This window comes from Mustela lutreola, chromosome 8, assembly GCF_030435805.1.
Source record: "Mustela lutreola isolate mMusLut2 chromosome 8, mMusLut2.pri, whole genome shotgun sequence".
Taxonomy (NCBI): Eukaryota; Metazoa; Chordata; class Mammalia; order Carnivora; family Mustelidae; genus Mustela; species Mustela lutreola.
In genome coordinates, this window is record NC_081297.1 from 85,565,536 (window position 1) to 85,592,153 (window position 26,618).

The following is a 26,618-nucleotide window of genomic DNA, read 5'->3' on the forward strand; positions in this document are numbered from 1 at the left end:
TCTCAAGACATGCCTTCACTCTAATTGCTTAGCATCATTGCCATTTCTTTCTTTACATTAGCTTCTTGGCAGTTGCAGACATTAAGTCCTGAGATCTTTCCATATTCTGAAATTCACATAGAAATCTTTCATACTTTGTACATGTTCCTAGCATTTTTCTTCTCAAGAAGTCATGTGTTCCCTGAGCAAAGACTTAGTTTTCAATTAAACTTTAAAGTTTTCACTCTTGATTGACATTATCTATTTTTTAAAGAAAAAAGCATTTTTTAAAGATTTTATTCATTTGAGAGAGAATGCACAAGCAGGAGGAACAGCAGAGGAAGAAGGAGAAACAGAGTCCCTAAGGAGCAGGGATTCCAACACGGGATCAGTCTCAGGACCCTGAGACCATGACCTAAGCCAAAGGCAGTCACTTAATTGACTGAGCCCACCAGGTGCCCCCCCCAAAAGCATTTCTTGAGTTACCTAGTACTTGGCAGCATGTAAAAGAGACCAAGTCACACCGAGAGAGAATCATTAGAAGGCCATAGCTCACCTCACTTGCCAGGTATATAACGTGATTCAAATCCAAGCTCTAGAATTACTTTGGGTCATGGAACCTAAGAGTTACTTGCAAATCAAACACTGTTACAGTAAATACACCAGGTGAGATTTTGAGGGATGTTTTAACTGAAATAATTGCTGATCCTCTCTAAACTGGACATGAAATAGAGCTATTTTCAGCAATGTTTACGTACCTTGTATAGACAAAGATTATTCTAAGCACGTGTTTAAAATGTAGAGCTAATGATCAAATTAGCTTATTTTTTAAAAAGCTACCATAGATTATGTTTAAAATTAGCTTCAAGTTTTAGGTAGGCTTATTTTTATTTTATTTACTCCATGGAATATATCCATCTAAAGAATTCAAAAGGTAATAAGCATAGAGTTCCATTTTTTGACATACTACTATTTTAACCTAAAATAACCAAAAATTTTGTGGAAAAAAACAAATCTGCTATGGATTTAATATATGCTTTCAAAATATCTTAGCAAAGGTAATAGTCCTGAATAACTGGATATAATTGCCAAACTCCGGCTTAGAATTGAGTTTGACTCACCCTATGGGATGAGAATTCTAAACTTTATGGCTTCATTGAAATCTAACTTAGAAATGTGAAATAGTATAAAATAAAAGCCTCTATTTATACAGATGAATAAGTTATATTTAGTGCTACGATTGAAAACAAACATATCCAAAGTAATAAAAAAAATTACCTTTGAAAAGCACTTCAGCTGTTGGACAAGTCTATGAAGCGCTCTCGAACTTGTTAATCTCATCTATTTGTTAATACTCCATATTATTTCACAAAGATTTGGGATAACTTGCAATAAGCATATATAATTAAAGAACAAAATAGAAATAAAATATCAAACTAGGGAAAATTTTAAAACATGAACTCAAGGATAAGAAAAATAGAATGTTCATCCATGTGTAGTCTACGAGATCTTATCCAAGTCAGTGCAGTTAAGCAGGGACTTTGTTCTGAACCTTCTGGTGGCGAAGTGAAAGGGAAAAATATAGTTCCATGGCATTCTGTGTCCAAGAGGAGGAAATGCACTAGTGTTCCAAGAGAAGCAAGCACTTCACTCATATCACTTAGCTCTAAATGTTTTTGAAGGACTTCATTTAACAGCACATACAGTATGATAACACCTCTAAAACAAATACAGAATATAAATTCTGCTAAACTTTTCCTTAAGGCTTTGCTTATCCAGTTTACCTTAATCTGCAAAATGAAGTAGGAAAGGATGGTAGGCCAAGGGACCACCACCAAAATTCAAGAATGGGAAAGAAAAGCACTCTTAGTTTTGTTCCCTAACCAAAGTTATTCCAACACTTTTAAAAATAATTAACCTCCATTTACTTGAAATTAGCTTTCACCCGATTAATGCCAGTTCCTTTAAATTCCCCTCACAAGACTTCCCAAAAGTTAAATATTTGTGCTTGATCTATGCTTAAGTATTTGTGTAATAGTAACCCATAGAGTCAGTGCCTTTGAAATAACAGCTCTAATAATCTCCTTTGGAGGGGTCCAACCTAAGTCTTTCAAACCGAACGTCACTCATTTATGTAAAAGAAACTTCATCAAAAAAGACAAGGTGATTGTCTCCATCAGTGAAAATCGGGCAACCCCCATAATCTCTTCTTGCCTTTCAGGTATTCAACTTTGATGTGCGCCAGTTGAACTGGTTGGAATACATTGAAAATTATGTTTTAGGAGTTAAGAAGTACTTACTGAAAGAGGATATGGCTGGGATCCCAGAAGCAAAACAACATTTGAAAAGGTAAGCATAATCAGTCAGTTAATATTTACCAAGCACTTACCACAAATACCTGATTTTATACCAGACATGAAATTTGAGCAGGGGAGAGGAGGAATTAACATTTCCCGAGCATTTACTACATTACAGGTCCTTCCTTGTATATTCTCCCCCTTGTATTACACTGTTTCAGCTAGATATCACCACACCTGTATGAGGGAGATGTTATTTTGTTATCCCATTTTTCTTTTTTTTTTAATCAACTATTTAGACTCAAAGAAGGTTAAGTAACTTGTCCATGGTAAGACATGGGAAGTAGAGGAACCAGATTTGAATCCAAGTTTCTCTGTTTCTTCTACCACAACCTATCATAATGTGAAATAAAGAATACCAAAAAGTAGGTAACTTGACTGTGCTCTTTAACATGAGCAGTCACTCAACCACTCTTGAAATCCTTAAACTGCCTTAAATTCCTTTCAGTCCTTATTCCACAAGGGGCAAAGAACCAGAACAGTCTGATATAATTCTCATAGAAACAAAGGGCTTTTAATGCAGAGATTATAAGCTTGGAAAAGTAAATTGCAAACAGAGGAACCTTGAAGCAGGCTGAGAACTTTAGAACTTACCTTCTACTGAACAAGAACCAGGGAAGATTTGTGATATGATCAAAGTATATTTAAGAAAGATTATGTTAGTCATGTTTTAAGATTCGTCCAAGTAGGGAGAGGTTTGGGAAAAAGAAACTAGTCAGGGGAATACTATGGAAATCTGATTATTCAGAAGGCATGTTGTGGAATAAGAGCTATAAAAATCAAAAGGTCATAAGGTCATGCCACGTACCTGTGGGCACGTAACAATTTGCTGGTCACAACCAGAAACAATACACTTTGGCTTCAGATAACACATTTGGGTCTTTGGTGTTTTAACTTTGGTTCTATGTGTCTGTCCCCAGGCTCCGAAATATTCACTACCTCTTTAACACTGCCCTCTTCCTCATCGCGTGGCGCCTTCTCATTGCAAGATCTCAGATGGCTCGGAATGTCTGGTTCTTCATTGTGAGCTTCTGTTATAAATTCCTCTCCTACTTTAGGGCACCCAGCACGCTTAAGGTGTAAGAACATTCAGCAAGCTCCTTTTATCTGGAACCTTTTGGATACCTCTAAAACAGCGAACTGTGGTTCTCAAGATTAGGAAGTAACAAAGAATATGCCCAAGCTCATTACCTGTCAAAGTGTTGTCATGTCTTCACCTCTGTTTCTTACCTCTATATTTTATTTCAGTGAGAGAAGGAAAGTCATATCCTAGCCTATAATCATACATATCTTAGGAAAAATTATTTCCAGATTGCTTCTGTGCCCTTGAATATAAAACACCAAAGTACATTTATCTGTCCATATTTAGGTTTTTTTCTCTTCAGAGGACTAATTTTTGACTCAATGTACATGGAAGAACACATGATATAAGCTGAAATATGCTAAAGAAAGGCAGTTCTAACCTTGGAATCATTCTGGGGTACCCAGTATAAAGGTTTAAAGTCAAGATTAAGTTGAGGAAGAATGATCTTTGCATCCTCAGAAATACTGTAAAAGAGATAATTCTCTGAAATCTCAGTGTCCTTTTTCTGTTATACCATGAAGACCTGTTGAAGGCTGGGAGAACTGGAAAAGTGGATTCACATCTAGCACTTCCCTCAACTATTTCTGAAATCTAAAAAACAAAACAAACAAAAAATAGGTGTAAATAATTATGTATAGAAGGAGAGCTCAAGCATAGTTGCATTGGTACCGATTATGCTTGTAAGTAAAATTAGTTTCATTATTTGAATCTGACAACTTTTATTTCTAAATCTTTTGAGTCACCCATTTTCCTGAAAACCTTCTCTCAGGAGCTTCCTTTCTGTTCACTGAAGTCACCAAACCCCTTATATTTGTTTATTTTGCTCAGTCCTCAGAGCTGGAGTGACTGATGGAAGGTCCTAGGCTAGAATCTTGAAGAAAAAAAAAAACAAAAAAACACATAACACAAAAATTCAGTCCCTTGATCTTTGCCAGTGAGAAAGGCAAAATTTTAAATATAAATGTAAATGTTAGTTTTTCTGGGAAGTAGGGAGGATTACCCTTCTATGACCACCAGGACTTGCTAGTATCTTGATCATTCCAGTTACACAATGCTAACTGTGCAAAGTACAGCAGAAGAGACTTCACTAACAGACTGTCACTTTAGAGAGTAAGTGTTGTTTTATTTAAAAATATTTTATGTATAATACCAATGAATTAGTAAAAACTATTTATTCTCAAATCCCTATATTAATAATATAACTGTTATCCTGACTTTCCTTGCATTTGAGAAATCAGTGTATGTTGGATTGCAGCATTTCATGTTAAAAATATGGAATATTATCCAAATATAGTATTTGAGGCCTCAGCAACTAAAAAAAACCCCACAACCACTAGAAAATTATATGAGCATAAACTGGCAAGGAAGGCAGTGATATGTATACTCACTTTCCCGATTAATTGGTAATACTCAGAAAGCACGTGCACATAGTTGTAGTGCATAAGGCTTGAAGGGCAGCTTCTAGTCCAGTATTACCTGAGATTTTTCTGAACACCATAAAGGGCATTTGGGGGGGAACTCTTCTGGGCAGTATCTTTTCTCGAATCTCATCTAAAGGTCTGGGAACTCCTTTCCACACAACCCAGCTCTGAAACAAAGCACTTGGTGATTTTTAATTTGAGAGGTCTAGATGATACTTCTGAGCTATACTGATTGAGATACAAACTATAGATATGATAAAAAGAAATCAAGTTATAATTCAATGAGATGGGATAAAACATAATTATTCTAAGAATTTACTATCTTTTGATTGTTTCACCAATTCCATAAATTCCACTGATCAAGTATTCATTTTGACTTTTGATTAAATGAAAGTTTCAATTAAAAAAATGTTTTCCTCTTCTAGTGTTGTATCTTTAACTGCTGACTACTACAGATTTCCTCCCTCCCCTGAGGAAAAAAGAATTTTCCAAAGAAACTACCAGATGAGTATAAATTTTAACACACAGATACTAATGCTTAAACATTTTCTGATACCATTAAGAGTGTTACATTTACACGCTGAAGCAAGTTTTATCTGTGGCATTAAAGAAATTACACAAATAAAGTTCTGTGATGATTAAGCAGTAAAAATAGGTATCTGTATGAAAGAAAATCCCTAATTATTTTCTATCAAGACCAATTAACCATTATTTGAATGCCTAATACATACAATTATTACAATGTAATACGAAGAACCTTCTACTTTTGGGGAAAAGAGGATGGACGGTAAGTGCAAAGAAAAGGTATCTATGTTTAAAAAGAAGTTTTGGTAATCCTTATATTCTTTACCCACAACATACCTGATACAGTAATGACTATTTCAGAGTTAAAAACAGTCACCACCTAAAGCAATTAATACTAGAAAAAGTTGAAGCAGATTGGTATACAACTCAGAAAAAATATTTAAGATAACTTACTAACTTTATACTCATCCAACCCATCACCTCCAGTTAACATCTCATTCAAACAGCTGATTTAGAATCACTCATTCACTTTTTAATATGAAAATACAAAAGAAATCCAATCTCATACAGTAATTTGGCTCTATCTGGAGCAAAAGCAATATAACAGAGTGATATTTAAAGACTGCCAGTTTTCCTATGAGGAAAAAAGCTTATATATGAGAGACTGAGTCTTATTTGGGGGTACACGATAATAAGAGGACAAAGAAATTTATATTTGTCATTTTACTTACAGTCCAATTGTTAAGGATTGAGACTCTAAAATTGTGTATCCTCTTTTCTCTTAAAAACAAAAAACAAAAAAATCCAAGGCAGTTTGTTTCCTACTGTTACGACAATGCAAGGTGATTTTATCACTAACAAATATTTCAAAAGTGGGGAAAAACTACAATAAGGAAATAGTGGGACATTAACCCAGGCATCATACCATAATGTAGTGAATACATGGTGATCAAGTTTGGATAGTGCTGACAAAGGGTGGCTCACTTTAGCTTGCAGAAGGTTTGCAATAGAGCTCCAAACAGAAGTGGAGGGACTTAAGCACTACATTAAAGGGCATGATGAAATTTTAAAGATCATCTGGCTCAGGCGTAAGTATTTTTAAACAATGAAAATATGCATCTTGAACTTGAGTTCAAGATTCAAAGTTTTAAATTTTGAAGCAGACAAGATGCATATAAAATTTCCTTTCTGGTACCTGAATCATTAACCCAGAACATAAAAAGGATGCATAAAATATCCCTACAGATACCATTAAAAAATTAGACCTTAAGTCATTCCTTTACAAATTCCAAAGTTAGGTTTAAAAACTGCAAACCTTGCTTGCATTAGTAATTTTTCTATGAAAATTCAGTGCTATCATAAAACATATGTGAGAAAAATGTGGTATTAATCATCTAAACTGAGAATTAAAAGTGATTTTGTAATTCTAATACTGCGTTAAGCTTTTCCCAAGAGGTCATCTGTACTGTACAAATATCACAGCAGAGAATTATTCACCTAAATATTCATCTCCTTTTCTAGACCAAAGTATACAAAACACAGTTTTTTAAAAAGCCTATTTCATATAAGCTGAAATCTCAACTTTTAAAATATTTAGTCTGGAATATATAAATATTATGAATAAAGAAAAAGGATTGAGTAATAAAGTTGGGTACCCTACTGAGGACACCCTCCCCCAAGCACAAGCCAAAGCTCCATAAGAAGTAGGTCAGCACAGTGTTCTCTGCAATGGAAAAGAAACACTTGGTGAGGTCAAAAACTCCTAACAAATCCCAATATGCAGGTATACTTCGTCATTCACCATCCAGAAGGCTGATCAGAATCTTACTACTTTGATGGCCAAAAACCTGACTTTTAGTATTTGAGGAGAGTCAGGTAGCAAGTTTTCTTAACTATTAAAGTGTAAATCAATGGCAAAGCAAGATTTTGCTTTAAAGAAATGGCTTTTATAGTCAGCTTTAATGGGACAGGTTAGTTACATTAAAATTTTAATAAGGTATTTGGAAAACATGGGAACAATTAAAAATCATATGTAAGCACCAAAACAATTTTAAAATCCTTTTTAAAGACACTTAACTACTAAAATCCTAACTGAAAGAAAGTAATTTTAAATCAATAGTTTTACCTCCCTAAAAAAAAAAAAAAAAAAAAAAAAAAAAAAATACAAGACTCTGAAACTTGAATGAACTTTCTGGAAAGCAGATTCACAGAACCAAGATTCAGTCTAAAATTGCTAAAATTCTAAATAAAATTTCTTTTGAGAGATGTTCTATAGTTCCTTGTCTAACTTCACTGGAAATACTATCTTAAAAAAAAAAAAAAATCAACAGAGAAGGCGCATTTATTTAGAATTTTCTGGAACAAAAAAAATCTTTCAGAGCACGTTATGTCACCTGTGTTAATAGTCAACTTAATGGCTCTTAGTAGTAAAGTGTGTATTTTAAACAATAATGCTTTTACTTCCTGCAGTGCCATTTAACATAAGCTTTACTTCAGAGCAGTTCCAACAGTATCTCTCCTCTCCACTCACATCATCTGTACCAACTACTTTCAAGAAAACATTTATCTTTAAAAAAAAAAAAAAAAAAAAACTGTAATCTGTGACATCCTATGTCCCAAACCACCATTTTAAAACTAGTCTTTTAGTCTTGTCCTTCCTACTTACCTGGAATTTTATTTCCCCATTTCTCTGAAGTACTTCAACTGTTGGGGACTGGTATAGTTGACTCTATCATTAAGTATTAAAAAAGGAAAAACTGATGTTGGCACACATATTCCAAATACAGTATTTAATGGCACCTGAGTGAAATCTCCCTCATTATTTTTAGTCTTTCATAATCTGCAAATTTAAAAGCAATCCTTAAATAATAAGGAAGCTAGAACAACACACTCTAATAACAAAATCAGTAACATTCAGGACACTCTGAATGCAGACACTCATAATCCAGTTTACAGCTTACCAGACACTGTTTAATGATAATATCTTAGATCTGACACGATCTTGCCTCATGTTTCTACTTTATTTGCCTCATGTTTCTTCTTTAAAGTTACCCTGTTGCCTCTCACCCAAACATGTAGAAAATAGTCTATTTTTCCATTTAATAATTTACAAGCTGAGAAGTTTCCTCACCAGCAATGGACCTTTGTATTAGTCACCACCTGCTCCCAAAGTATACCAATAATACAAGTATCAGATTAGAAAATTGAGCATCTTTCTAAAAAATGTGCTTTCTTCTGCCTGTATAAGTAAGTGCCCACTATACAGTATGTGAATGATATCTGTTACATATTATAGCACCTATGCACCTGCCTCCGTAAGAATTCACCTTAGTCTTCGAAGCACAACCCTGCCTTGAACAGTCAGAAAAAGCCAACAGCCAGAGTTTAAAGAAAAGCAGTGACCTTCCTCAGACCAAATTATTGGATAAATGGCCTTGTCATTATGGCTTAACATTGATATGGCTATAACATAGGGACCCATCCCTGTTTTCCTTTATTACCTGACCACAACTTTTTAAAGTCTAGACTAGTTTTCCATATGTTTTACATATTTTATTCTGATATATCTTTTAAAAACAGAAGGATGCAAACATTTGCATTTATAATCCCTTTTTCTTTAGATGTGGTTTGACTTCTTTACTTCAGGCTCTTTCACCAAGAAGCAAGCTCTGATTTCGATACTGCCCATTTCTATGAAAATATCAGAAGGGGTCATCTTCAAAGCAATACTTCAGTTAGGCTTATTCACTGATTAGCTGCATAATTTCTTCTAGGACATTTGTAACAGACACAACATATATAAGATTTCAGTTTGGGTTTTTCTTTTTTTTTTCCCCCTAGGTATGATTCCCACTTCTCATTCATATTTTCTTTTCTTTGAATATATTGCACAATATTTTATTATTAAAAAAGGTTTTATGTCTCAGGCAAAAAGTTTTTCTCCTTCACTCAGGAGGTGCTAATGTGTATTATTCTCTAAAAGAGGTAAGTGGTTGTCTGTGTGGCCATCCTCAAAGGGGACCTAGGGAGAAGAAAAGACCAAAGCATTAGTTTTATTCCTTACACATCCCCTCTAAACACAATGCTTTATTTTGGGCAATTTCTTTCTGAGCACCAAAAGCTACTGTTTAGGTTTAACAATGGTACTATGAGTTAGAGGTCAGCACCATTTCTACTATAGCACTTACAGAACTGACAGGTTTGTAGGATCCAAGTCTGAAACGACAGTAAATTATTTCAACTATAAATTTCCCAAATCCATGTAACATGCCTGCAATAAAAAATAAGTTTATGTTTTTAATTAAATGATGCTTTTATTGAAATTACTTCCTAAATTATTTCCTAAATTATTACATAAGAATAAAAAAACTCCACTAATTATAATGGAATAGATTAAGAAAGGAAACAAGACAGTTTGCTTTATTCATTTCAATGGTTAAAAACAGCTGAATTTTAAAACAAATAGATTTCAAAATCACAAGGCCACATAATTCATGAACTTGACAAAGCAATCTTATCAAGGGTGCTTTATATGTCTTACATTCATATCTTTTTGAAAAAATAATATCAGCACTCCAAATTTAAACAAAGTAGCAACAAAGTCTTTCATAAGAAAACCTATTCATTCATTTAAAAAATAAAATTCAAAGTATAAGTAATACAGCTCCATGTAATACTGAAAAGGGTTGGGGATAAAGAAGGAACAGTTTCCTTTCTTTATCTATTGTACTTAATACTCAAATTTTCATGATTACAATTCTGCAAGTTATCTTTAAGAGAATCTCATAAGTTCAGGACAAAAAAGCCCCAAATCATAAAAACAGTATGACTGAACATTCTGGTTGCACATATTACATGGTTCAAAGTAGGTAAGATTTGATTTTACATATTCTACAGTTAAAAATACCTTACCTGAAAAAGAAAATTTACATTCAAGTGTCTACTATTTCTAGGCATTTTCTCATCTAATCCTACAACACACTTATGTTAGACACTTATGATTATTCCCATTTTTATAGATGAAAAAACAATTTCAGAAAGGTAGCTGTCCTATATTACAAGGCTACTACCATGTAAACAGCAGAACTTGGATTCAATTTTAGGATCTCTCTAGGACACTAATCTCCCTAAAATCACTGAATGCAGTGAACTTAGTTATGTTTAATGTGTAATCAATGTAATTTTGGAAGTTTGGAATTAAATCTTAGAAAAAATTCTTTAAATACCAAAACATGGGAATAAATACATTTCTTGCTCCTTCTAAGGGAAAGCATCTTAATTTCAGTAACACTTTTAGAAATTAGACAAGGAATGAATTTTAACCTGTTGTTGAAAAGATTCCTCCAACAATACCACAGAGTCTTACAAAAAACTGCCAGAAAGGCATATGCTCCTCAGTAACTGTTACCATAAGAGAACTGAGATCATATTTCATAAATATCCCAGAGACTCCATGGCTGCCTGCAGCATGGTTAATTACACGTTCCTAAAAGGAAGGGGAGAGACAAGAGAAGCAGAAAAATGGGATTCACATCATCTGGTTACTTGCACAGTTAATATGAAGCCCTGCAGCCCAAATGTACAAGAGGGATCTCCAAAACTCTTTATGAACTGTCCTACTAGACTAAGCTCTTCAGAGACAATCAAATTATTCTGTATTCTTTGTGTGATCAGCTTCTACAGAAATCAAGAGCAGAGACATTCTTTCCTATTTTCTCAAAAAGGTCACTCAAGTGTTCTACTTACTGAGCTCAAGAGCTTACAACTATATGGCATCTTCACCGACCAAATCCATAAAAGCCAGGCTCATATTTTGACATACGTTTTGTTACAATTCTTTGCGAAGAATTTACAAAATAATTATATTTCTTGTCATTTCAATTATCAGATTTAGAAACAATTTCACTTTCTGTTGTTCATTTTATTTAAACTGTATGAAATACAATACAAGAAGAAAAGAGAATGCCCTCATTTGAAAGATATCAAAATTTAAGCTACTGGCTTAGTTTTTAAAAGTTTTCTCGGGGCGCCTGGATAGCTCAGTGGGTTAAAGCCTCTGCCTTCGGCTCAGGTCATGATCTCAGGGTCCTGGGATCGAGCCCTGCATCAGGTTCTCTGCTCAGCAGGGAGCCTGCTTCCTCCTCTCTCTCTCTCTGCCTGCCTCTCTACTTGTGATCTCTGTATGTCAAATTAATAAATAAAATCTTTAAAAAAAATTTTTTTAAAAGAAGTTTTCTCTTGAAAGGAATGCAACTAAAATCATAGACCTACCATACTGTGTTCACCAGCAAGAAAATACTCTATTTCATTCCATCCTGTTTACACTTCAAAATCAAGTTTGCAAACCTTGGAACTCTTCAGGATATTAATATTTGGATATTTACCATTCTTAAACAATAGTAAGAAAACATGACCCCAGAATATATGAGAAGTCTGTTAAACTGTCCAATTCCAAAACTCTGCTCCTATTTAAAAGGCCACTCCACCCTGAGATTGCAAAACGTTTGTCCTCTTAGATGAATAAAAAGCACTAACATAGGAAGGCAAACCCTCTAAGTCTTCTATCTGAGACACAAGAATCATGCACAGCCCAGGATAGGAACAATAATTAAAAACTAACACTAAGAAATCAGAGTCCAATGGCAGATAAGAACTAATTATACCAATACAAGAGGGAACATTGCAAAATTAAGATATAAAGAATAAAGTCATTAATACCATCGTAGTTTAATGTTTTGTTTAAAACCATATAGAAGATGTTCCAGATTTTTAAAATCTACCTCTTTTCTTGCTCTAAAGCATACTAATATCCATTTTTATTGGCTTAAAATATTAATGCATTTCAAAACTTCCACAAATTTTAAATGGGAGAGGATACCAACTCTAACTTTATTTTGTAGCTGGACTATTAAATGCTTAAAAAAAAAAAAAAATCAAATCACTTTATCAGTTGGATTCAACTTACCCTTTCTGTCACAGAAAACTGATGGGTATCTGCTGAAATTTTATATGTATGTAATTTTGTTGGCACAACTGTAATAAAATACTGGAACATCTGGTTGTCTAGAATAAAAACAAAATGTTTTCTTTTCATCAAAATAGCAACAACTCTACTGCCAAATCCACCCTCCTTCTATTAAATACACTTACCTTGATACATAATGCTACTTATGACTTAGTGTTTAACAACAACAACAAAAAAGTTTTAAAGCATAATGAAATCAATATACTCATACTTGGTAAACAACCTTTCAATAAGCATAAATAGTCACATATACACATTAGAAGAGGTTAAAAAATGTAGTCATTAGATATCCTTTATAACATTATTATCCTTTTACCAAATGTGAAAAATAAAAGTAGCATTTCATTATAGTACAGAAATTAGTAGGAATAAAGTTATGATAGTATAATCACCATAGGACATTTTCAGTTTTTACTAATATCTTAAGATATACAGATAAAGCAAAATTGAATTAGCCAGCCTTTGGATATATACAAAGACTTGATACGGCAGGAGGAAGATAACTAACAAACCTACTCACTGATGGTCTGAGGCTACTGCATAATCCAAAGGATCCTATTTATAGTCTTTAGGCATTTCCAGGTTTAATACAAGTCATAAACACCAGTTTATTACCAATTGTTAATCTTAGATAACAGTTCACATAACACAAAACATGTTAATTTTCAAGGTCTATATTCTAGAAAATTTAGAACTAGATATATCTACCTGTAGTGAGAATTAGGTAATAGGCCTCATTACATTTGACATGAAACCATGTGATTCACACCACATAACTGTCTATGGAAACTGTGTCAGAAATAAAATATATCAACTTTAAATGTATGGTGTGATAAATTTTGACAATCGTATTCACCCAGGTCATCACCACCACACTCAAAATATAAAATATTTTCACCACCTCAAAAAGTTCCTCCATACCGCTTTACAGTCATTTCCCTGTATCTCCGACCCTAGGTTAACCACTAACCTTCTCTCAGCACAGATTAGTTTTGCCTATTCTAAAATTTTATATAGAAAGTACATAGAAGGTACTTTTGTGTGTCTATGTTCTTTTGCTCAACCTTAGTGAATTTTTATTTCAATCAATCCAATGTCTCCGTCTCTTATCTTAGTGTAATTCAGAACAGAGAAGGGAAAGGTAAGCAAGACAGGAGGGAGAGGCTGAGAGCAATGGTGTCTTCAAACACTAACATTAAACAAGTTTCTAACAAAATAAAACAAAACCTGTTTCTACTTCACAACTTACTTCACCTACCACTTGTACCAATATAACTTTCAAAAACATGAATAGTATTTGACTAGTTCTTTTATTATTAGGCTCAACTGAATAGCATACATACTATCTCAGATACTGGGGCAGAAAAGTGTCAACTTTGTCTCCCAAAAATAGATGGCTTTTAATTATAGATGGTCTTCAGTTTCATCCTTTGAGTCATTCTTTGCTCAGGTGAATTGCTCTATCTATGCTTAGTTTTGAGGTGTTTTACAATAAACTCTACTATGTCATAAACAGAGGGAGTGAGCTGGAAGTGCTAGTAGAAAAAGGTGTTTAAGTCTTAAAAAGTAATGAAAAGCAGATGAAATTAAGAGTGGCAAGACAATAATCTACACTGTATGCATAGGTGGGATAATCAGTTGGGGGAAACGTGAAGGGCAAAGAGAATCTTGTCACATGTGAGGAGTGAAGTGCAATGAATAACCCAAACAGTCAAAGACACATGACAGGAAAAACTGAAAAACATTTAAGCTGTGGCCAGAGAACTACTAAGACCTTTATGTCAATGTTAATTCAAAGAAAGACTATAAAGCTGTCAGATAATTTAATGGCCAAGTTGGGGAAAGCTGGAGGTGGGGAGTGGGGGGTGGGGGAGGGGGGGTCGCAGACCCTGTTGAATGAAATTTTGTTGCAAGGCACAAATTGTTCCAAAGGTGCTAGTTTGTCCAAACTGGTACAGCATTCAAGATGTAAACACTAAGTAATTCCCTAAACTTCTGGGGAACATCAAGGAGGGAGTGGTTACCTGATATAACAGATTAGTAATGCTGATTTTCCTTTTTCTTTTTGCGAAAAAAAAAATTACAAAGCCCAATAAAACATCTAGTAGTAAGGAGAAGAGTACACCTGCTTTAAAGCTTTGAATAACCTACTGACATTCATCTGGTGGCATTTTATAATAGAACTCTAAATACCTCTTAGTCTTTGTGAATTTAGGAAAAAGTAAACTCAAAAAGAGCCTTTTGAAAACTAATCTGTTTATATTTAGAACTGTTTCTGTACAAAAATTTAAGGTCATCTTAGCATCTTGAAATAAAGTATTAACATGTTTTCAATGATCATCTCATAAGTAACATCTAGTGTATATCTGTATACAATGAACATGAACATACACATAAAGATAAGATTTCATACTGAATAGAGCTTATGGTTCTAGAATTTCCAAATTTAGTATACTCAAGTTTCCTTAAGTGAAGCATTCCCACACAAACATAAAATACTTAGGAATGTAACTCAGTACTCTAAGTAAAACATCTTTGATGTATCTGATTACAATACCATGATAAGAGTAAAATACTGGGGCGCCTGATTGGCTCAGTCGGTTAAGTGTCTGTCTTTGGCTCAGGTCATGTCCAGAGTCCTGGGATCAAGTCCCACATCGGGCTCTCTGCTCAGTGGGGAGCCTGCCTCTCCCTCTCCCTCTGCTGCTTCCCCTGCTTGTTCTGTCAGATAAATAAAATACTTTAAAAAAAATAATGCTGAGAAGAATATTAATAAATCTGTTTTAGTTAATAAAAAATGAAATCCTTATTTATAGTTTTGCAAAGACTCGAATTCCTAGCAGCACATGACGCTTGACATGTCCTTAAAATGTCCAATAGGTGGGGCATGTCACACAGTAGGACTATTTCAGTAGAGGAAAGGTAACCAAAAACCTTCAAGAAACACAAGATACATGCCTTGTTATAAAATTAAGAAAATAATCCATTCACATTTGGATAAACTGGAATTTTAAATGGAACAGAAGGTTAAAATAGTAACAGAAGGTATCTACCTATGCTATAATGTACTACTTCTGAGTTAATAACCAAGCTATTCTAGAATAACTCTAGGTTTCTGATATTTGTAAACTCCCCAAAGAAGTTTCTAAAATGGTAAATATGCATTTTAGAACTTTAAACCTAAAAACAAAACAAAACAAAACAAAACAAAAAAACTTTACGTCTATACAAAGAAAACAATTCTTCTTTAATGTTGAAACTTTAGTTCTTACTCTTTCTTTAGTGCATATGGAAAAGCAGTTAAGGCCTAATAACACATTAACCTTTCATTTAGAGAGCTTTTAAATTCTACTGTTTCCTGCTTACTTATTTTTTTTTGTTTTCCTGCTTACTTCTTACTTTAATTTGTTTTGTTCTTATGGCTCATTTCTTAAGATAAGAGTAGGAAATTCTCTCTACATACATTCCCACAAAAAATTATTAACCCCGTTAATCTACTTAAAGATTTATCTATGTGTCACAAGAGGATTATTAAAAATGTGTAAGTATTAAAGTTATAAAGGCAATTGCCTGCATGCAAATTCCGATAGTAATTACTAAATACTTACGATCTACAGCAATTTTTTCAGTTCCATCCAAAGGATTAATAATTCCTGGAACAAGCTCTCCAAAAGACAAATGATCTATTCTGTGAGAAAAGTTGTAGGCTAAGAGGAATAAAATAAAACAAATTAAGTATAGAAACTAAATTATTCAAAACTATAGGTTATTTATTGGTTCATATTCTTATCTAATCTCAAATGAAACTATTTCAAATATGTAAGTATAATATAGTATAATATGTATCTAAAACTAAATCTAATATAGTCTAATATAGTCTAATCTAATATAGTATCTAAAACTAAATTATTTTGAGAAAAATGCATATAAATGTGTGGAATTAAGTGTGTAACAAGTACATACAAATAAAATGCTATATCTCAAATTTTATAATTATAAGTTATCTTTTACAAAATAGTACATCTAATCCTGATAACTAAAAATAGTAGGCCTTCCTTGTCCAAATCATTATATAGTAACAGAACTGTCAGCACTAGAATGATGTCCATGCAGCCAAATAATGAAACCGATCAGATAGATTTTTAATGCAAATCATTGCTAAATATGACAACCTGATTTTTTTAATGGGTTCTATTTCTTGTTTTTGTTCTCTAAAGAAGCCTTTGTTGCTGTTGTTTTTAAGATTTATTTATTTATTTATTTGAGAGAGAGTGCAAGAGAGCACAAGCAGGAAGAGCAGCAGAGGCAGAGGGAGAAGGAGGCTCCCTGCTGACAGAAGCCCCAGCCAGACATGGGGCTTCATCCCAGGACCCCAGGATCATGACCTGAGCCAAAGACAGACGCTTAATCAAACAAGCCACACAGGCACCCTCTAAAGAAGAATTTAAAAACTAAGTTTTATAACAATCATTACCTAAAACCAACTTGTATATTTGCTATGTATGCATGTGTCCAGATGTCCACTTACAAACTGAAATAAACTTCGAATAATGCTCTTCATTATCCATAAAAATTAGCAGAAATGTGTACAAAGTGATATAAAGCTCACCAAGGCTCTGTTCCCTAACCCTAGCAGCTTCTGAGCTATGAATCAATAGAAACACAGGTAGTTTAAAGATAAGAGAAAATGGATTAGAGTCAACATATTTAATCATTTATTTTCTCCTTTGGATATCCGTTTTGACAACAGCCCACAAAACCCTACCTTGCATCTGCACTCAAAACAAAACAAAAACCCATACATAACACTTTTTTCAATGACATCTTCCTGGAAAAAATTTCAGAAACTGCTTACAGTCATGGTTGACAAGTGCTGCCAAATGTGCATGACCTCGGGGATGTGGAATTGCCCTGAAAAGAGGAAAAAAGATTAAAGTACTAATACTTAAATATATAACTAATTAAAACCAGAAAGGAAATCTTTCCTAAGTTACATAATTGTCTTAATATAAAGTAAAAACACAGTTGTCCTATGATTTACATAGGTAAGTCTACTCATCTCAGCCCTGCAATGAACTGGGGGCTGCCAAAGTGTTTCTGTGAAGTGTCAGACAGTGAGTATTTTAGGCTTTGTGGGCCAAGATGCAAAACTAAAGATATTATATAGTTAGTTACATAAGAAGAAAATTTTTCACAAACTTCTCTTAATGACGTTCAAAATATAATAGTAATAACAGAGTACTTTTTTGTAATTCAGGTATTTTTGCGGGGAGATAAGATTTTCCTTAACTAGGGTTTAGAGTTAGTGTTCCCTACTTTCAAAACTAATCACAGAGATTTATCTGCTATGAAAATCTAGAATGAAATTTTACATATTTTGTCTTTGGAAATATTAAGCCAGTTATCTTTTAACTGAGTATATGCATTGCTTGGGTAGAACCCTATGAGGTTCTTCTCGGTATTTCCTTTTGGAGCGTTATTAACATAATACACTGACGGACTGCTTGCAATTTAAGGCAGAATTTCCTCAAGGGCACAGTTAAATACATTTTGAAACGTGGAAATTTCCTTTGTTCCAGCATCAAGGTAGGAAAACACTTCAGGAACTATAGTTTGCGGTTGGAAAATAAATACAAGTATAAGAATGGAGATCTTCCTTCTTGTTTTAACTTTTGACAGTCAGGCATGGGAAGCATCAGTTGACAATACTTTTCATTGAAATAACCTTACCACAATATAAGTTTCATAAATTAACCTGTTTTTCTTATAATTTCAGGCTAAATTCATTAAGAAACATGACCCAGTCAGCACAAAACTTAACTTTTAAAGTTTGTTCAATAAAAACAGCTGACAATAGTTTTTGTATTCAGAAAAATTTTAATCTCAGCCCTAAGTGCATCCCCCCAAATCACACAAAAACAGGGCTAGACCACTACTAAGCTGTTAAGCTGTCATGTAATAGGGCAAGTTGGAATATTCAGCTTTTCTTTCTGACAAATGTTCATGGAAATGTTAATGTTTAAGTCCATGAGAGTAAATGAGGTTCACCATCAATATTACCAGTTCATTAATACATGACAGATTCAAATATTTTCTGCAAAGTACTGCCAATGATACTAATGGATAGCCACAGGCTATAAACAATTTACATTTTCACAAGCCTTGAAAATTTATCCACGTTAAGCCTTTTTTTTTTGCTTCATATCTATTTACCACCAGCAACACACTGATGTTCTATTTCTTTAAAAAATATTTTTGTGTGTAGTTGTTCCAATTACAATTGAATTTGATCAATTCAAACTCACACTGACTCCTCAAAACTAAAACAAACAGTATTGGTAACCTCTGTTCATTCAGCAAAAGCTAAGGAAATCCACTCACTATCACCTGCCTTGCTTTTGAACTATTGGGACACTGCTCTCAGTGTCTTCATCTGCTAGAGCACTTTTCCCACCAAAAAGCTAATCCTCCAAAGCAAACTTACTTTCCCTGGATGCATTTCTTTGGAGGGTGCAAACACAAGCAATCTCATCAAGCTGCTAGGAAGGGGCTTTCCTTCCTCAGCTAACCAATGAGTCACATGTCAACCTACTGGGTTGCAATCTCACTTTCATTTTTATTTTTACAAAGAAATTCTGCTTGTGCTTATTCCCTTTTAAATTTTTTAATTTTCCTGAGAGTTAGTAATGTTGTGATGCGTGCTTAGTCCAGTAATAATTACATATCCCATATCCTTTTAGCACAGCTATGGAGTCACTGCATAATAAACATGATGTTCTGAAGTCAAATTTGATAAAATAATCCACACTCCACCCTGCCTTAAAGTACATCTGAAACCCATATTTCTTTTTCTTTTCTGACCAAGTAATACAATAAAGAAATCAGATGTTGCGGTACAGTAATACGCAAGGCATTTGTAATGCTATCAAGCTGTAACTGTTACAACCTGTTCTAATTTGTAGTGCACCAAGTAGCAGCACAAAGCAATGAGTCATATACAGCCTCTGTCACTATCATGGTTACTCAAATCCTGGTTCTGTAGTGCACAAGAAGCCATATGTAAAAAATACCCATGACTGTGTTCCAGTAAAACTTTATTTTTAGTTACTGAAATTTGAATTTCATATAGTTTTCATGGGTTGTGATACATTGTTCCACATGATTTTCAGTAAATGAAAGACTGTTTTGAAAACTGGAGGGTCGGGAGGAGGCATTTTGGGTTTTCACAATTACTGGGGAGAATAGTCAGCATTTTGTGGACAGCAGCTAGGGAAGGCATCCCGCAATGCAGTGATGCTCTCACACACAAAAATATTGTATGACATCTTGCATGACTTCCAAACACTCTAAGTGGCATTCATGTAGGTGAAAAACCTATGAATAATGACCTGAGTCTAGGACTTAACTCCATTTGGCGACATGAAGTACTTTGTTGTCGTTTCAATATATATTAAATGCCCTAGGAAATGGAGGGAATATTTTACTTTTTTTGGTTTGCAGTATCACAAAGATTTCAGAATCAACAGAAATACCATCATGATATTTGAACGACCATTACATGTGTTTCATTCTGCATGTGCAATCGATGTATACCTACTGATTCTACGTGTGTGTGGCAAGTTATCTGCCTACACCATTACCTTACCTAAGGTACTCCTGCTCAAACATTTGATTTTTGAAATATATATTATTGTTGTAAATCATGTTCTTTTTATTTCTTCTTTTCATTACAGTTGAGGATGATATTATATCTTGGAGGTAACATGAGATCTTCAAAAAGATCAATACTGAACTCGGTAAACATAATACCGAAAAACAGGAGTGGGTTAATAAGATATCCCAGAGATAAGGGTAAGATACAAACTGAAAACTTTTCTATCTGGCCTCTCTTATTCATGGCAGGAGTTATCACACAGAGAGAGAACTGAAATTGGGAATAAAGGCCTTAATATAGACGCTCATGAAATATTAGTCAAAGTTTCCTTCTTTTTGTTTGGGAGTAGGATATCATTTGTATCCACAAGTGCAATAAACCTGTCTAAATTTTGTTGAGCCAACTATAACCTATTGTTGCATGAAACCAAGAAATTCTAAGCTATAGAACCAATCCTGGCAACAGCAAGGAAACAACAAAACATGAATGTTAAGAAGAATGGGACAACAAAGACAAATGTTTGATCTGATCACTGTAAACACTGAAATAATTCTGCATAAAAGACTTAAGCTATTTATCTCTCTCTATAAATATGAAGAAAAAAAATCTCCAGCAATGCTTTTTCCAGCTTAATGGCCTTTCCCTCAGCATGACTGCCCTGTCTCCTTTATATATAAAATTCCCAATTATTCACTAGCTTTCAAAGGTTTCCTCAATAAAGCCTCTGCGGATGTACAGGGTAAGTCAGGTAACCTATTACAGTTTCTTATCGGCCATACTTTTCCTATACAGCTTCAATACAACTATAATTAAATAATTAGTGTAATTCACCATTCAAAGTTTGGATTGTCTCACAGAATATCAGCACCATAACGCAAAAACCCTTCCCTTTGTTTCACAGTTTTGTTTCATTTTATAATTTGAACTACATATATTTTAATACATAATTAAGATGGATATTATACACAAAAAAGTAAAACGGTGGTTTCCCTTAAAATCTTCCCCTTAAATCCCTTATGTAGGTGTGGCATGGTTTCATCCTTAGTATCTGGCATGGCACATGCCCTAGCCAAGTTCTCAAAAAATGTCTTTTACAATGAAGAATTGCTTAGCACTGTGACTCAAGATGGATGGAAGGAAAGAAGGGAATAAAAGAAGCAGAAAGAAAGGGAGAGGTCAAAGAATCTACTTATTTATTCAGAAATTTACCAAGTGTTATATCCTATGTCAGCAGCTATGCTGGATGCCGCTCTTGAAAGTAGGTGATCTGACATTTTTCCTTAACTTTCAGCAACTTTGTCTCAGGCACTACTCATTTCTAACTACATCAAAACACTTGTCTCAAATTAGCCAGGGATTACATTTTGGTGATAACTATCAAAAGAGAAAAACAAAACAAAATCCTAACACCATCCACAACATGAACAAATTAATGAAATGGCTAGGTAAGAGCTTCCTGGCTATCAAAACTTGGCAAGTAGGTTTTCATTCATATCTACCTATAGCTCATGTACTTTACTTATAAACTAAGACATAAGTTTTCCTTTTGTTTTGAAGCAGCTATTAAAGTTAATAGTCTTCTCTATCCTGAGATTAAAGCCCTAAGTACAAATCTCAAGACATCAAAAATATAGATACACAACACTTTAATCAGCCCTTTAGTAATTACATATTATCTGATTAGGAAAGAATTTACTTTTAAACCAAGCTACCAACTTGTCTAAAGGATTTTCAGTAAGTAAAAAGAACATACTTGCCCACAGTTATGTGAAAATTCCCTGCTACTTTATTGACATAGAGATGACCACGAATTCTGCAAGCATCAGGAGGCTGTGATGAATCGTCTTCCCTGTTACAACATGAGAGGAAGGATTACTGACAGCACACTCAACACAGTCACCATTTTATGGTGGGAAAATTTTATAGAAGGGAAAAAGAAACATTGCTAGAAGTATTTTATATATATATACTATGAAAGAGAAAAAAAGGAAATAAAAACAAAATTCCTAACCAAAATTCACACATCCTTATAAAATAATGACAAATGTAATCAATTTGTTCTTAAAGCCTAATTTTATACCGAATTTACCATATACACATAGGAGGAAATTTGATGAATATTATTTGTGATAATCCTGATCAATATCACAGGCTATAAAATAAAGAGTAACAAGAAATCTTCATCAGACAGAATGATTACATTTTCTCTAAGAAATAGGAGATTCAGAGAATAAACCAATACTAAATACTAAATACTAAATAAACCAATACTAAAACTATGTCATAGTAAATTCATAATAAATAGTTACACATTTAAAAATTACAGCTCACCTTGGTGGAAGTGCTGTTGATGCACTCTTAAAAGCACTTTTAAATATCACGTCTTGAAGTGAATGTTCTTCTTGCAGTCTACTCTGAATCAGCTGCAGCATTCTAAATACAACATAAATAAGCAATAGTTAGAAATACAGTAAGGTACGCAAGAAAGCCAACACTTTTTTAAAACTAACAATGGTTAGGTGACTTAGTTAACCCTTACATTTATTATTGTAGGTCTTGATTCTAAAATAAAGGACCAAGTTTTCTATTGCCATTTCCTTAAAAAAAGAAAAAGGAGGTAGGGTGGCTAAAGGTTGAACAGCTGAGGTCCCTAAGCATGTCTGACCGAATTGATGATGGATGTGCAGTCAAGGTCACTAAGGAGATTCTGCTCACCTGAGTATCTAAACTCATCTTTCATGCCTGCATGCAGCTATGACAAAATTCTTACTTTTTCCCAGGTACTGAATAAAGTGTGATTGATACAAAGAATAAGAAAAGTACAACAGATCTGGTAGACGGAAGTAGAAGATTTACTGGGGTTTATAAACCCATACCACAACATTTGATCCTCATTACAAAAGAGGCCATAGTGCCATTTAATATCACCTGGTGTCTCCTTTTAAAAAGAAATCTAAATGTTATTCTATGACAAGACCATTCTAAACAAAATATTATACTCTACCTATACTTTTTCAAAAGACTATCAACATCTTCAGATTTACACATCTAAAGACAAAATCTTTGGATCTCATGTTAGCACACATTGTAAGTTTCTATTTGTTGTGTGTCTTGTATCTCCAGAATCCAATTTCAGTGCTGAGCCGTGGAAAATGAGGCTAAATGACATCAAACTATGTGCATGCACGTGCACGCGTGTTTGTGTAACTTCTGCCTCAAATATACCAATATCCAAGCTTATATTCCATATATGAAGATATGTTAAAAAAAAAAAAAAACTCTATGATGGAAAACAGCCATTATTTTAATAATAAAAACACAATCTCTGCTCCCACTTCTTACTAGTCTTGAACACTGAATAAAATTCCAGATGAAAGGAGGCTTCTCACTTTAATATCTCTGGATTAAAGTAATGTATTTCATCTCTGAATGGCTTTCTACTCTAAGTTCTAGAAGCCCAGAGATCCAGAGATACCTAATATTCAGTTCTTTTGTTTAACTACATTTGATTTCTACCTTAATTTAAAAATCTCCCCAAATAGTGAAACTGGAAATTAAAAGAGAAAGGCCTTTGAAATGTACTTGGGACAAGAAAGGGGAGGGGGAGAAAGATGGTTAAATTTTTTTTTGCAATAATCTTAAATTAGGTAAAGCCTTTGTAAGCACAAAGACATAGGCTGGAAATCAAAGAGAAAAAAAAAAGCAGTATATGGGAGCAGAGATAGGGGAACCATTTTTAAGAAAGGACTACCTTCTATAAGAACCAAAGGATTATTTAAAACTATTTTTTTAAATGCGGCGCCTGGGTGGCTCAGTGGGTTAAAGTCTCTGCCTTCGGCTCAGGTCATGATCTCAGGGTCCTGGGATGGAGCCCTGCATGGGGCTCCCTGCTCAGCAGGAAGCCCAGCTTCCTCCTCTCCCTCTGCCTGCCTCTCTGCCTACTTGTGATCTCTGTCAAATAAACAAATAACATATTTTTAAATAAATAAATAAATAACCCCAACAACCAAGCAAAATGGGCATACAGCATAGTTTCAAAAGAAATGCAAACAAGGAAAAAAAGTCCACAAAGATATACAACTGACTCATAAAGAAATGCTAATTAAACAAGTGTAATACCATTTTTCACCCTCAGAATTGGCAACAATAAAAAAGTCTGGTTATACCCACTGTTGGTGAGGTTATATGGAAACAGGTACTCTCATACAGTTTGAGTACAAGTGAAGATATTTTGGCATCATCAAAATGTCTCTTCTTGGTTTTATTGAGATTTAATTGACATATCACATTATAGAAGTTTAAAGTGCACAACAAATGATTAGAAATCTGTATATACTGCAAAATGATTACCATAGTAAGTTAACAACCATCACTTCACAGTTAAAATTTTGTTTGTTTCTTGTGTCAAAATGTTAAATATCCTCTGAAAGAGAAGTTCCATTTCTAGAAACCACACACACACACACACACACACACACACACACACTCATATCAGTATGGAAGAAATTAGGTTCAAGAATTTTCATTAAGCATTGTTTTTAATATTAGAATCCTGCCAACAATCTAAATGCCCACTGATAAGGATCCTACTTAATAACTATAGTTTATCCATAAAATGAATACTCTCTATAGCGAAATGGGAAGGTATCCAAAATATCAGGTTAAGTGGAAAAAAGCAAATTCTAGAACAAAATGATCCTATTTGGATTAGGAAAAGATAACATAAGGAAATATGCAAATATATAGAAAATCATAAATGAAAAGAAAATTCTAGAAGGTGACACAAGAAATTTAGCTCTGGTTATTACTGCTAGTCAGTGGCACTAACAGTAATAATGAAGAGGCTTTTATTTATTTTTTATAAACATATAATGTATTTTTAGCCCCAGGGGTACAGGTCTGTGAATCACCAGGTTTACACACTTCACAGCACTCACCACAGCACACACCCCCCAACTCATGTCCATATCCCCACCACCCTCTCCTGACCCCCCTCCCCGCAGCAACCCTGTTTGTTCTGCGAGATTAAGAGTCTCTTATGGTTTATCTCCCTCCCGATCCCATCTTGTTTCATTTATTCATCTCCTACCCCCAAACCCCCCATGTTGCATCTCCATTTCCTCCTATCAGGGAGAACATATGATAGTTGTCTTTCTCCCAACTGACTTAGAAGAGGCTTTTACTTTTAATTTATATCCTTTACTTCATATCCTTTCTATTCAAAGTGAATTTTAAATGATCATATATTGTTGTATAAGCTTTTAAATAGTTAATAAGATTTTAAATGAAAACTAAAATAAATTTATGAATGCATTAGAGAAAAGATTATACATGACTTTAAGATCTGATAAAACTTTTGAAATGGCAGATTATATTAATTACTATATTCTGCTAATATTTCATCCCAAAAACTGCCCAGAGAAATATGTTAATCTATGAATAATTCACAATAGACAAAATAGAGAAAACACGATCTAGATTTCAATGGACCACAATACTTTGTTAACTTATTACCTCTGCCACTCTTTTTGCTGTGGTGAAAGATCAAATATTGCCTAAAATAAAGGAAAACATAATTACTAGTACTGTCAATTTCCCTCAGCTTTTATATCATAATTTTAAAAATTTTTCTTTGAAAAAGAAACAAATTTATAGTGTTGGCAGAAACAAATATTCATGATTTATATTTAATCTTCTGTAAGCAAGCTTTAAAAATGTAATACATATTATGCTTACCTACAACCAATGTAAAGAAATTTTACTCATCACAAATATATTCCTTTTACAGTTATCCATAAAAATGATTGCAACTTGGTAATCTGCATATGTACAAAATGGTATTTTAGGACTTAAAATCATTTAAATAATACATGCATGAGCATTTGAAAAAAAAAAAAGAAAAACATAAAGCTCAACTATAATATCTAAGCATCCAAAACCCACAGTCTTGCCAGGAAAAATACCAGATGAAATCAACATTTTTTTTTTAAGTTTTATCTCTACACCCCATGTGGGCCTCAAACTCATGACCCCAAGATCAAGAGTCGCATGCTCTTCCAATTGAGCCCGTCAGGTGTCCCAGAATCAACAATTTTTGGAACAAGCCTAACAATGGCATTGGAAATCCCAAATGTACTAATCAACAAAGAATAATTCAAGATATTTAAGCACTATCTTCAATTCAGTCAGACGAGGGTACTTGTAGAATCAGAGGAAATATGCAAGCTTTTCAGGGTTTGTGGCAATATCCACAATTTAAGTTTACAATAACAAAGACCACTTTTGATTTTTATAAAGGCAATTCATAACAAAGCATATCGATTCTATTTTTAAATTTAGCAATATTAATTATCCTTCCTACTACTCTATATCCTTCCTAACCTACTACTCTCTCTATGAAATCCTCAGTTCTTTAATCAATGCAGAAGAATCCCTCATTTTGTCAAACAGTTCTACCTCTCTGCCTTTGGTAATTTAATTAAACCACCCTGGAAAAACTCTCCTGTAACTGTGACCCTCACATCTATCTAAATCCTATAAACCATATCCTCCAGGTTAAACTGCCCCCATCTTT

The 26,618-nt window shown here is 33.8% G+C and overlaps 2 protein-coding genes and 2 long non-coding RNA genes across 6 annotated transcripts in view; 2 read left to right on the top strand and 2 right to left on the bottom strand.

Annotated features, from left to right (window-relative positions):
* The window catches only part of LOC131838954 (uncharacterized), a 30,099-nt gene extending 27,892 nt beyond the window's left edge, over nucleotides 1–2,207 (bottom strand). The window contains exon 1 of the long non-coding RNA XR_009356761.1: nucleotides 1,258–2,207. This is a non-coding gene — a long non-coding RNA (uncharacterized LOC131838954). The remainder of the gene's footprint in view (nucleotides 1–1,257) is intronic.
* FAR2 (fatty acyl-CoA reductase 2) overlaps nucleotides 1–5,263 on the top strand; it is a 135,041-nt gene extending 129,778 nt beyond the window's left edge. For all 3 annotated transcript variants that reach the window (XM_059185854.1, XM_059185856.1, XM_059185857.1), the window contains 2 exons: nucleotides 2,201–2,328; nucleotides 3,257–5,263. In XM_059185854.1, the coding sequence (XP_059041837.1) occupies nucleotides 2,201–2,328; nucleotides 3,257–3,419 (291 nt within the window). In that variant the 3' untranslated portion in view covers nucleotides 3,420–5,263. The remainder of the gene's footprint in view (nucleotides 1–2,200; nucleotides 2,329–3,256) is intronic.
* A 3,633-nt stretch (nucleotides 5,264–8,896) lies between these two features.
* Nucleotides 8,897–26,618, bottom strand: part of ERGIC2 (ERGIC and golgi 2) — a 37,419-nt gene continuing 19,697 nt past the window's right edge. Inside the window, exons 6-14 of the mRNA XM_059185858.1 lie at nucleotides 25,559–25,599; nucleotides 22,376–22,477; nucleotides 21,798–21,893; nucleotides 17,246–17,301; nucleotides 15,999–16,097; nucleotides 12,331–12,428; nucleotides 10,689–10,851; nucleotides 9,554–9,636; nucleotides 8,897–9,387 (exon numbers count right to left, since the gene is read on the bottom strand). Of these exons, the coding sequence (XP_059041841.1) occupies nucleotides 9,325–9,387; nucleotides 9,554–9,636; nucleotides 10,689–10,851; nucleotides 12,331–12,428; nucleotides 15,999–16,097; nucleotides 17,246–17,301; nucleotides 21,798–21,893; nucleotides 22,376–22,477; nucleotides 25,559–25,599 (801 nt within the window). The 3' untranslated portion in view covers nucleotides 8,897–9,324. The remainder of the gene's footprint in view (nucleotides 9,388–9,553; nucleotides 9,637–10,688; nucleotides 10,852–12,330; nucleotides 12,429–15,998; nucleotides 16,098–17,245; nucleotides 17,302–21,797; nucleotides 21,894–22,375; nucleotides 22,478–25,558; nucleotides 25,600–26,618) is intronic.
* LOC131838956 (uncharacterized) overlaps nucleotides 14,285–26,618 on the top strand; it is a 31,924-nt gene continuing 19,590 nt past the window's right edge. The window contains exon 1 of the long non-coding RNA XR_009356764.1: nucleotides 14,285–20,241. This is a non-coding gene — a long non-coding RNA (uncharacterized LOC131838956). The remainder of the gene's footprint in view (nucleotides 20,242–26,618) is intronic.